Source organism: Rhea pennata, chromosome 1 (assembly GCF_028389875.1).
Source record: "Rhea pennata isolate bPtePen1 chromosome 1, bPtePen1.pri, whole genome shotgun sequence".
NCBI lineage: Eukaryota > Metazoa > Chordata > Aves > Rheiformes > Rheidae > Rhea > Rhea pennata.
In genome coordinates, this window is record NC_084663.1 from 215,021,604 (window position 1) to 215,033,747 (window position 12,144).

At 43.5% G+C, this 12,144-nt stretch overlaps 2 protein-coding genes across 8 annotated transcripts in view; one reads left to right on the forward strand and one right to left on the reverse strand.

The window, feature by feature from the left end:
- The window catches only part of C2CD3 (C2 domain containing 3 centriole elongation regulator), a 50,653-nt gene extending 40,106 nt beyond the window's left edge, over positions 1–10,547 (reverse strand). For all 4 annotated transcript variants that reach the window (XR_009957340.1, XM_062567478.1, XM_062567477.1 and 1 more), the window contains exons 1-11: positions 10,442–10,547; positions 10,053–10,304; positions 9,239–9,396; positions 8,175–8,377; positions 7,527–7,744; positions 6,535–6,667; positions 4,914–5,042; positions 3,501–3,645; positions 2,940–3,109; positions 1,371–1,571; positions 1,079–1,191 (exon numbers count right to left, since the gene is read on the reverse strand). Coding sequence is in view for 3 of the 4 variants with exons in the window: in XM_062567478.1 (XP_062423462.1) it covers positions 1,079–1,191; positions 1,371–1,571; positions 2,940–3,109; positions 3,501–3,645; positions 4,914–5,042; positions 6,535–6,667; positions 7,527–7,744; positions 8,175–8,377; positions 9,239–9,396; positions 10,053–10,304; positions 10,442–10,502 (1,783 nt within the window). In the remaining variant the exon portion in view is untranslated. The remainder of the gene's footprint in view (positions 1–1,078; positions 1,192–1,370; positions 1,572–2,939; positions 3,110–3,500; positions 3,646–4,913; positions 5,043–6,534; positions 6,668–7,526; positions 7,745–8,174; positions 8,378–9,238; positions 9,397–10,052; positions 10,305–10,441) is intronic.
- A 203-nt stretch (positions 10,548–10,750) lies between these two features.
- The window catches only part of PPME1 (protein phosphatase methylesterase 1), a 34,805-nt gene continuing 33,411 nt past the window's right edge, over positions 10,751–12,144 (forward strand). For all 4 annotated transcript variants that reach the window (XR_009957343.1, XR_009957341.1, XR_009957342.1 and 1 more), the window contains exon 1: positions 10,751–10,955. Coding sequence is in view for 1 of the 4 variants with exons in the window: in XM_062567484.1 (XP_062423468.1) it covers positions 10,855–10,955 (101 nt within the window). In the remaining 3 variants the exon portion in view is untranslated. The remainder of the gene's footprint in view (positions 10,956–12,144) is intronic.

Sequence of the window (12,144 nt, forward strand, 5' to 3'; positions counted from 1 at the left end):
ATTTTCCTTGTCCACAATGGATGAAATAAGTATTCTTATGACGACAAAAATTCAGGGCAGGGCAGAACAGGGCAGCGCTTTCACAGCTTGTCTGGGGAGGCTATGGAATCTCTATCATTGGGCATCTTCCAGAACTGACTAGATAAACGTCTCAGGAAAGATACTGACAGAATGGACTGACTAGATGGCTTCTTCAGACTATTTTTAGTCCTATCTCTTACTCTAGGTTCTAAAGAGTCAAACAAATTAACTGAAGACAACAAAACGCAGGTGACAGTATTGTCCTTGTGTTGCAAACAGCCAAGGTTCAGAAGAATTACATGTTTTGTCTGGACACAAGTGGAGAATGTACAAGAGAACTGAGAATTACACCCAGATATCTTAAGTATCACCCAGAAAAAAACAAAGCCAATGAATAATCATATGAGTGAGTCATTTGAAAGTTGGCTTTCTGAATTCCAGTTTCTGGGGAAAATGAGCATAGAGAATCTTGCTCATGCAGTGTTCTCTGCTCATCAAGGACAGAAAGGTAACCTGAAGTGTTCTCAGGGATAGGAATACTGATGCCTCTCACTAAAGGGATGGAATGTCTACTAATTTAAGCACATAACTTGTCACGATTTCCTAAATCTAGCATACTCTCTGGGCTCTTGAAGATGTTGATATGATGTATTCCAGCATCTGGAAAAAAACAGGCATTTATTTGATATATAAATCTCTGATATTTATTTCGAGTACTACTGCAAAAAGGATGTTGTTTTTACTTTGAGACAAAAGAGTGGATTTATTGACCTTCTATTATGCCCCTAGGAAAAGCAGAGTGAAAATCCCAATGTGACTACTTCTTGGGAGAAAAGAAAAGAAAAAAAAAAGATAAATGACTTGGTTACCCCCTCCTTAAGAGGAGCACTCCACCACCTGCAGTATACCAACTCTCTCTTGGTAGAGGTGCCACTACTAAATGACTGTATTTTTTCCACACAGCAGAGAAAACACATAAGCAAATGCCACTAAATAATTGCTAAGAGATGAAGGAGTCAACAGTGCTAAATACAAGGGAGAAAAACAATGCTCTTACCATCGCCTGTAATTTTACTTGAAGCTATTCGAATTACTTCTGTTGTTAGGGAGACCTGTCCTTTTTCATCCTTGGAGGCTCCCACAGGAAAGTGGTACTCAACAAAGAAGGTACTATGAATAAAAAAAGTGAATCGATGATTACAAGCCATCAAAAAATCAAATGCTGATAATAAACCCAAACACAGCAAACAAGCTTCATATCCATAGTTTATAAAGTTACTACACAAGAAGACTCAGAGAAGCCTAGCTCAAGGAAGGGTAACAGGTTGGTGAGAAACAGTCCTCCTTACCACTTTTTAACTGATGCAGGTCTTGGAGGCTTCCCAACTACGCTTTTCTTTCCTGGTGTAATCTGTGTGCTCTCTGGAGGGATTTTCAGGCTTTCAATAATGACCCTGGCTAAGTGTATTCGCCCCAGCAGTGCCAGCCTATCTACACTCAGGGATGTGAGACAAGCTTCCGAAGGCGCAAGTTGTCTAGTAGCAGAGCAGCTGAAAAGGTAAAACCGAGAATCAGGTGTACACAAACTTTCTTAAAGGTACCAACCGAAGGGAAGATTGTAGCTTGGCAGTATGTTAAAAACTGCTCATGGTTCATTAAAATGCACCTTCTCTGTGTATCCTTTTACAACAAACGCGGTGATCTCTGTAACGGAAATCATACAATATGTAATATCCCGTATGACCAAAGAAACAGTGTTACTGGATTTTGAAAAAAGCATATGCAGACTAAGTCCTCAAAAATAAAACCTTCATTTAATGTCAGACACAAAAAGCAGGATAACATACAGTTATAGCTGTGAGTAAGAGCTACTGCTGCAGAGGAAGAGCAACAGGATTTTTGACATAATTTAAAATCTCACTTGTGTTTTATTTTTAAGACTTAATGGGTAAACACTTCTCTGTTGCTACCTCTGGAGAAATGAACTTCTCCTGAATATAAAAATAGCAGTATTTGTAAGAAAAGCTTCACCAATAATTGTTTGGAACCAAATCAGAAAAAAAAGAAGTCAAATCAAAATACTTACCGGTATGGTACCAGTAAAGCTTGGTAACTGGATTTTTGAGAGAAATAGTTACAAGTGCATAGAACAGACAATGTAAAAATTACTGCTTATTCTAATTCTCCCTGGCTGCTTGTCAGAATCCAGAATCCTTTATACAGGGAATCGTAAGAATGCAAATGAGAGAAAAGGGAAGTCTAATGTTACCGGTTTCATTCTGTAAATTAAGTAAAATACCTGGAGGCTTTAAACAAAATGCTGTGACCATATGCTCTCTTTGCAGACTTTCAAAATACATTTGGCATTAAAAGAACCATCATTTCAAATCTGATACCCAAGTTAGCTTTTGTAAAACAAGCTAGATCATCAATCAACAGAAGGGCTTTCACGCTTATGTTTTGTATTTAAGTTATACAAGCATTTGCTCTCTTGTGGCATGCATAGTCTTATTATAATTATAGGAAAAGCTGGAAACATATCTAACTACAAACAAGACCAAGGTGAACTTTATTCCTCACTCAAGTTAGAGGAAAGGCAAAACGCTAAAGAAAACAATAATTTTAGTCCCAGAATATATGGTATTTTTTATTGCTTGAAAGTGTTATTATTAAGTTTATTCTATTTTGGGGAAAGTCATGATTTTTAACTAGATTACACCTCCTTAAAATTGTTTCTTCAACAGCACGCAGCAATTTCTGCTGCTATGCTATGAGATGCTATGAAAATCCCTCACCAAAACAGTTATTCAGTAGACTGCATGATAATGACACAGTATGCTAATACAGTGTAATTCTTACTAACAGTAACTTACAACGAGCAAGATGCTGCAAAATAAGTCACTAATGTAACCATTTACCTGAGTTTAATTTCTGTCTCCTTCACCTCCTGATCACAGGCACTAGATTCCTTTTGTGGACCCTGAAAGTTCATAGAATCATCTTTCTTGAGAGTTTTTGCCTTGGTTACTTTTTTGGATGAGTTATCATTATCATCACTGAGGAAATCACTTAAACTGGAATCAGATTTCTGAAACAGAAATAATGCACATAAAATATGAAGATAACAATATCACTGTCAAGAAAGATACATAATGGTCATGATAAATCAGAAAAAGAAAATAAACTTGTGGATTGTATAATTCAAGACTGCATCGAAATTTTTCAACCTTCATGAAGAGCCAAATCCTAGCAATTTCCAAACTTAATGCCTAACTTTACAGTCTGTGAAGTCTGGTATTATTTTTTTAATGGTATTTGTTTGTAAGCAATGTTCTCAAGTGTCTATATGATACTTGATGCTTTTGAAGCTTTATTAATACTGAGTTTTTTAGCGGTTTTTTTTCTTGATGTGTGCTTTTCTGATTTTCCTTCACTTCAGCGACTGTTTATCAAGCATCTTCCTTTTGATTGCCACTTACAGGACCTGTGTAAAAGAGATTCTCCAGTAGACTCTGGTCATAATGGGGATCGTTGAGTTCACTGTCATACACCTCACTCCCAACAGACAGAGAATCCAGAAGGGAACTTGTTCTATCCCAGAAATGCACAGGAGATAAATCCACACTGTGGACACAAGAGAACAAAACATAACAGTGCCATGAGTTCTGCAGATGATTTCATGTAAATTCTGACAACAGTGTTTACTCTATGCTGAATTTGTGCTATGCTGTCTCTTCATATAGCCAAACCATGCTCACACAGCACTGCTCCCAAGCTAATAAACTCTGTGTGGGTATCTCTGTACCCCTGCTAGAAAAAATAGTGTGTAAACACATACACATTGAAACACACAATATTTGAGACTGGAAAGGACCTCTGAAAATCATCGAGTCCAACTCCCCTGCTCAAAGAGGGTCAGCTGGAGCAGGTTGCTCAGGATCATGTAAAGCTGGGTTTTGAGTATCTCCAAAGATAGACGTTCTACAAAATCTCTAGGCAACCTGTTTCAGTGCTTGATCTGCCTCGCAGTAAATAAATAAATAAATAAATAAATCTATTAGTATCTATCTATGACATCTACTCACTAGTAACCTGATTGAGTTTTGGAATTTTTTTAAGCTGTCAGTAATATTTAAGGATATTTTACTTAAAAAAAAAAAAAAAAAGAAAAAAAAACATGCTATGTCTGAGTACATACAAGTATCTTTAAAATAAGTTTGGAGTGAGATGTGTTTTTTTGATTTAAAGGCTTTCTGTGTGCTGTGAGTTCAAAATCATTCTGTGACCTGCAAACATTTTAGTGTTATCCAATAATAAAACATAGGGAAAAAGTAAGTATGGGAGACAGGACATGAGTTGAAATAGCCATGTCTGACACAGAAGTGGTAGATTTCATACCCCTGATTTAGATAGAGGCAATATAAACATCACTTACATTCTTGCTACTCTTCACAAAAAGAGAGAAAAATTACATTTTTGTATTTGGAGGAAGATGAAAAAATATTATCAGTTCTCTCCAATTTTAACTTAAAGACTGCAAGTTTTTCAGGAAAACATCCTATTTGTTTTATGCACTTTTTTACATTTGAGGATATAATACATACAGCTATTAGATAGCTCAGAAAGTCTCATCAAAGGTGGTGATTAGTCCTTCCAACATTGTTTTCATATCAGGTGACTTTCAGCTACATAGTTTGAAATGCATTAAAGCCACGTGCAAGCTGAGGCATAAAACACCTCCTCCCACCACTTGCTCATACAATTTGCTTATTACATTTCCAATAACTTGGAGAACACACGGGGTCAAGAAACATTCTTCAGCACTAACTGAGCAAACAAAGACAATTTTGCAGTAATCCTCAGCTTGCAGTAACCCTCAGTATTACACTCACCTGCCCAACAGTAACTGTACCGCTCTCTCTTCAGAGTTCAGGTCAAATTGCTGACCTGAGACTTCAGATGAGAAGAGATGGGGATCTTCAGAGGAGGACAAAAAATCTGATTTCAGGCTTTTGGGGCTCCTGGATAACAGTGACAGCAATAAAGAGCATAGTAAAAGGAGAAATAATCAGTATTTCTGAAATTTTCAAGAATTTACACACCACACAAAAATCAAAGATCAAGTACAGCCTTCTGCAGTCTGTAGCTTGACCACCATGTATACAAAACCTTCCTGTAACAGTGCAGTTCTGCTGCAAGTTAACATTTCTCATTCAAAATCTTATACTTTGCCAAGCATTAGGATGGCCCAATCCTGCGGTTTAAGCAGAGCTATGTCAGACTAGGAAGGAGAGAGTTTGTGAAAGTCACGCTGTCTGCAAATGGTGCCCTATTAACTTTTCCTGAAGAGTCTAAAATCTACTTTAAACAAATTGAAATAGCTTGGGCAAAAGCACAGAAACTGTCTTCCAAACAATCAATGAGCTCCCTGAGGCACAATAAATTATGTCAACCTAATCATCTTTCTGATTAAATCATCATGCAGAAGGCAAATATGCACATCTGTACCTCAAAAAATGCACTGAGACTCACCAATAAATTTCACATAGGCCATTAAATGTCTTTCACATGATAGTGACTTCTGCTCCAGTGCCAATCTGGACAGTAAATGGCAACGCAGAAAATATATCACAGTGCAGAGAAAATATACTTCTTGTTTCCATTTCCACTAATTTTTTAAATAAACGTATTTTCATGTAAAAATATTTTTAAAAACTAAAAAGATGATAGAGATAACATCAACATTACTGCAATCACACAGAAATTATTTAAATTGTATTTGCGACAATATAATTGACTGCTGAAGGAAATGACATTATTTGCCATTTTATAATGGAATAAAATTCAATATTCATATTATAACAGGAATATGGATTTAAAGTTTCTCCTGTAAAAATAATCTTGTCTTTTAAATTTCAGTTTCACTGAAGTGAAAACATTTATTCAGTCTAGTACAAAACAGTAAGTTTGAGTTACAAGTTGAAAAGGCATAAAAATCTATTTTTTTTCCAATATGCCAATAAAGACCATAAGGAAGAAGAAAACAACTGCTACGTCTGAGAACACACTTACAGATTTAAATTTTCATGGGTATTTTGCCACTGAGACATGAAAATTAATATATGCAAAAATATTCAATTTATTTCACTAATTACTTGCATTTATTTGAAAACCTGTTCTCTGTGACCAAGTAACACTAATTTATTATATACCTTATCATACCCTTATTCCTTATCTACACTTGCACTACATTTGTATTCAACACATAGTTATTTGATATGGAAATATTAACGATATCAACTATGCCCTAAATACAAATATAGTATAGAAAAAAAATTAAAGTCATTGACTTAAATCAAGGCATACTACATAATGATTTCAGTCAATTTACAACACGCAGGCTTGTATTCACACGTAGAATTTAATTTCCTACTTAAATAAGAATCCTAAAACACATCAAAGGCCTCAAAGTTTATGGTTTGAGAAAGTTCACATTCCCCTTTCCAAACTCACTTTGTTTTTGCTTTGAAACCATCTGTATTTATAGATGGAGGCATTTCATTCAGTTCAATTTCCATGTCGGGAGTAGACTTCATTGCAGAAACAACCATGGCATCACGGAGTTTACTGCCTTGATCCAAAAGAGCTGAGAAATAAGCACAAGGGGTAAGTCTAAGCATTCAATATCATCTAAAAGCCATGTGCACATAAAATAAATGTGCCAGCTACAATCAAGAAACTTCCATTCTACTGTTTTAACATAGCAGAGGTTAAGCATGCTATACGCCATAAAACAGACAGTCCATCTGGGAGTGAAAGCAATCCTCTTATGAAACCTCCCACTCAGACTTGTACAAATAACTTATCTGCACTCTATACACAGTGTGTGGCACTAGAGGGGCAATATTAAGATGGAGCAGAAAGACTACTTCATGGAAGATTAGTTTGTCACCTTAGGACACCACAACAGTAGTCTAATTTTAAGTCTTCCCAGTAAATATAATGAATAACTCAAAAGATAGCACATAGAGGAACCTGCCCTGCTTTGGTGCTTACTTGAATCCAGGCCATGGAAGGGATGCTACCTAGCAGGCGATGGAAAAGAATTCATTTTCCATCAGAAAATGCTGGCACCATATAAACCCTTCCAAGCCCTATTCAAACATGAGTGGCACCTTTGATGGCCATCGCAGAAGATACATCAATGATTAAGCAGTTTGTGAAGCTGACCTTCCCTTTCCTTTATCCCTTGAGGGGCTCCAGAGGCACAGTGCTAGTGCAGCATGTTTTGCTTGATCTGAATGATTAAGCCACCTTCCAACAAGACTATATCAATATTTATTTTTGTTATCATTTTCTGTTCCAAACAAAGTGAGAAGGTGCAAAGTATCACTTTTCCTCAAGTCTTTAGTCTTTTGCCAGCTGTATCTCTAGACAGGCAGCTGAAATATTATCAAGATTTATTTAATGTGAAATCTAAAGCATGATGCCAACTGTTTACAAACCTGAAAGCAGGTCTTTTGTAGTCGGGTTATGCAAAGAGAGCACCCGCATGTTTGTTCTAGCGGGTGTTTCAGGATCAGTGCTTGAGGGAAATGACACTTGCCGATCTGAAGGTTTTGCTTTTAAATGCTCATCTGGTAAAATCAGATGGTGGTGAGAAGCAGAATAAATATCCTTTATGTTTTCAGAATTCTCTTGAAAGAACAAACGGTCTTTTCCTCTATTAAAAAATGAAACATTATTTCAGTAACAACTGAAGTGGATCAGTAACAGGATTCAAACATCTTCAAATTTTCCCTAGTATTGCAGCTGCTCCCCTTCAGTATTCACTCCCAAAAGAAATGCAACACATTATTTTACTGACTCCTCATCTTCCACTCATACCATCAGACAGACAGTTGTAAACAAAAGATTGTGGCAGCTCCTGTATCAACTAGCCCAGTTTAAATTAAGTCAATGTAGGACACAAACATATTTCAGACAAGAAACCGTCCCTTTAAACTCTTAATTACCAAATGCTTTGAACTTCATATAACAAGCAGAGTCAAGAAATCAAGTACTCCATAACTCACAAGGGCATTGCCATTGCTTAAAAAAAGGTGTGAATGGCAAAACAAATCAAAATTTTATCATATGGAAAAGAAAGATACCTGGGAGTTGTGGCTCTACTATTGTTCAGAGACTCTTGGCTAGCAGTAGTCACCCCTGCTTGCCTGGATTGCTGTGACGGACCAAGAAGCTGGGGCTTGCTGCTTCCCTGGGCAGAAGGAGCAATATCTGAACTTGCATCTGCAGTTGGGATAAAGCTGTGGGCGTCACACATTTCAGACAGGGGTTCTAAAACTAGTGAGACCTGAAAAACAGAATGCGAAAATAGTATATTGTTCTTTCTTAATTAAGTGCAACACATACTCTATACTCACCTTAATTTTGCATGTTGTCGCCTTCTGTAAAAAAATGGTATTTGTATCATACAGAATCATAGAATCAGTAGGGTGGGAAGGGACCTCCGGAGATCATCTAGGCCAACCTCCCTGCTCAAGCAGGGTCACCTAGAGCATGTTAGACAGGGTTGCATCCAGGCAGGCCTTGAAGATCTCCAGAGAAGGAGACTCCACAACCTCTCTGGGCAGCCAGTTCCAGTGCTCCATCACTCTCACAGTGAACAAATTCCCTCTCATATTCAGGTGGAATTTCCTGTGGTTCAATTTTTGCTCATTGCCTCTTGTCCTGATATAGTTATGTAATACTTTAAAACTCTGACATATTTGCAACTACTTATTTCACATTCCACGTTCTCAAATTACAGGTAACTATCAGCATAAATTTTCTAGAGCCAGGGCTGCAAAACAGATCATCATCTTCTTTACCCCAGATTTCAAAATCCTGTACAAATTTCAGCTCCATGGGACTCTGGAGAAAAGCTTTAAAACTAACTGAGTATCCACTTTTAGATCCACTGTTAAAACTCATCCTCATGGTAGAGTCTACAAATTTTCTCAGTCTAGCTGAACTACTAATGCCACATATCCTTCTAAACAAAACAATCCATACCGTCAGTAATTGTTTTTCATTTCCTGCCTTTAGTCCCTAAATATCTTTTGGGCATAAACCACAACAGCAGAGCACAACTTGACCCCGATACCTGACTACACCCTGAAGCGTTGCAGTAATAGATATGATAATTAAGAAAGAGCAAAGATTTATGGACTACCTGCAGCTCTCCTAGTTTATCAGATGTTGGTGAAACTATGGTGAAAAATCCACTGATTGGATGGCTGGGAGAGAGCTGGGACAGTCCAGTAATTTGAACTGTGCCAATTGGGAGATGGTCAAGTCTGGTCATTACTTCTAGGACAAGCACACCCATATCTGCAAAAATTACGAACAGTTTAGTTGTGTTAATTGGTTTCATTAATTAACTTCTGACACGACATACTTTGAAGGCTTGTTATGAATAAAAACATTACTAAAACTATTCAGCTAAAATGAAACATGCAAAAAAAGTTAACAAAATGCTGTATGACGAAATCACCCCTTCTTCGGGGGTTATACTGATAACAAATTATGATAAATAAGTAGCAGATACTCAGTCTGTCACATACTACTTATGAGCAGTGACAGCAAATACTGGTTTTATGGAAATATGTTAGATGCTAGGCCACCAGTTAAAAACCTTTCAGTAAAGGAAGTATGTTAACAGCGTTGTAAGATCACAGGAGCATGTTTTTACCCTTCACAACCTCAGAACACCGAAACGCACAATGTTTCCTATATCGAGGCTGCAAAAAGCCATCAGCTCGGCGTCTGATCTGGAAGCTTCAGTACTCCACAGACCCGAGCCCCAAACCCGACTAACACCCTCCAGCGATCCGCAGGCAGCGCTCGAAGCCCTTCAGCGTGGGAACACAATCTTTTTTTTTTTTTTTTAAAAAAAGCTATATAAGCCCAACTCGCGGTTACTTAGCACGGGGATCTCAGCTCCTGCGTGGCGGAGCCGAGCGGCTTGACCGAGGCGCGGGGCCCACCTGTGAGGTAGGCAGCGAGCTGCCGCGGCCCGCAGCGGACGGCGTAGCGGGCCGAGGCCTTCGCCGCTGCCCGCTCCGGCTGCAGCAGGGTCCCGTCCGAGGTCTCCCCCCACCACCTCAGGCGGACGAGGAGGGCGGCGGGCGGCTCGGGCAGCGCCCACAGCGCTGGGCCCACGGTGCAGCGGAGGAAGCAGCGCGGCGGGCCCTGCACCAGCGGCGGCAGGCTCGTGGAGGCGGCCGCCTCGCCGGCACCTGCGGGGGCAGCACGGGAGAAACGAGCGACCGTCAAATGGCGGCAGCAGGCCGCGGCGGCGGAGGGGGGGGACCGCGGCCGCCGCCGTCACCTGCCCCGCGCGGCCCGCGGAGCCCGCGGGGCGCCGCAGACCCACCTCTCCTCCGGCGGGACCCCCCCGCCTTCGCGGCGAGCCCCTTCGGCCTCCTCTGCCTCATCGCGCCCCGCCGCTGCCCGGCAACCGCCGCCTCGGCGGGAGCGCGCGCCCCGCCCGCGGCCACTTCCGGCGCGGCCCGGCCGCGGGACTACACCTCCCGTCATGCAATGCGCCCCCACGGCGGGCCCTACGAGGGCGCGGACTACATTTCCCAGAAGGCCGCGGGACGGCGCTTCCGGTGCTGGCGGGCGGCGGACTCCGTTTCCCATAGTGCCGCGCGGCGGCGGCGGCGCCGGGAGGTGGGGACACGCTTCCGGCGGGCGGGCCGGAGCGGGGGTTGGCGGCGGCGGCCGAGGCGCTCGGCGGGGCCGGTCTGGGGGCTGCTCGTGTGTCCTTGCGCGCCGTCCGCCGTCATGTCGGCTCTGGAGAAGCAGCTGCACCTGGGGCGCCTCCCGCCGCGGCCCCCTTTGCCCGGCGGCGGCGGCGGCCAGTCTGGCTCCAAAATGCGCATGGGGTAGGTGGGGGAGGGGCGGGGGCTGCTGAGGGGACGAAGAGCTCGGGGGGGGGGAAGGGATGGGGGGATGCCCGCTGGGAGGGGGCCTGTCGGTGAGGGATTTTGGGGGGAGGGGCAGCCTGTTGGGGGAAGCGTTTGAGGGAGGGGATGCTCGCTGGGGAGTGCTTTTGGGAAGGGGATGCTCGCGGGGGGGGGTGCTTTTGGGAAGGGGATGCTCGCGGGGGGGTGCTTTGGTGGGAGAGGATGCTCGCGGGGGGGTGCTTTTGGGGAGGGGATGCTCGCTGGGGGGTGCTTTTGGGGAGGGTATGCTTGCGGGGGGGGTGCTTTTGGGAAGGGGATGCTCGCGGGGAGGTTGCTTTGGGGGGAGGGGATGCTCGCGGGGAGGTGCTTTTGGGGAGGGGATGCTCGCTGAGGGGTGCTTTGGGGGAGGGGATGCTCGCGGGGGGATGCTTTGGGGGAGGGGATGCTCGTTGCGGGGTGCTTTGGGGGAGGGGATGCTCGTTGCGGGGTGCTTTGGGGGGAGGAGATGCTCGCTGGGGGGTGCTTTGGGGGAGGGGATGCTCGCGGGGGGTGCTTTGGGGGGAGGAGATGCTCGCTGGGGGGTGCTTTGGGGGGAGGGGATGCTCGCTGGGGGGTGCTTTGGGGGAGGGGATGCTCGCGGGGGGTGCTTTGGGGGGAGGGGATGCTCGCGGGGGGTGCTTTGGGGGGAGGGGATGCTCGTTGCGGGGTGCTTTGGGGGGAGGAGATGCTCGCTGGGGGGTGCTTTGGGGGGAGGGGATGCTCGCGGGGGGTGCTTTGGGGGGAGGGGATGCTCGCGGGGGGTGCTTTGGGGGAGGGGATGCTCGCGGGGGGGGTGCTTTGGGGGGAGGGGATGCGCCTGGGTAGGGCTGCTCGTTGGGCATTTTGGGGATGCTGTGAGGTGGTAGTAGCGAGGATGAGATGCTCATGTTTGGGGTGCTCTGTGCAAAGTGGGTTGGGTTTGGGGGCTCGCTGCACAGAGGGAGGTTGGGGCTGTGCTTTGAGGGGGGTTGGAGGTGCTTGCTGCTGGGGGTTTGGGGTGGAGGGGGGCTGCTAGCAAGGCTGAGGTTGCTCCTCAGTTGAGGTAGAGGGGACTTGCTGATGCAGGAGGGATGTTTGCGCTTGGGGGGGGTGGCAGAAGAAGGGAAGGAGAGCGGCTGTTAGTTGCTGG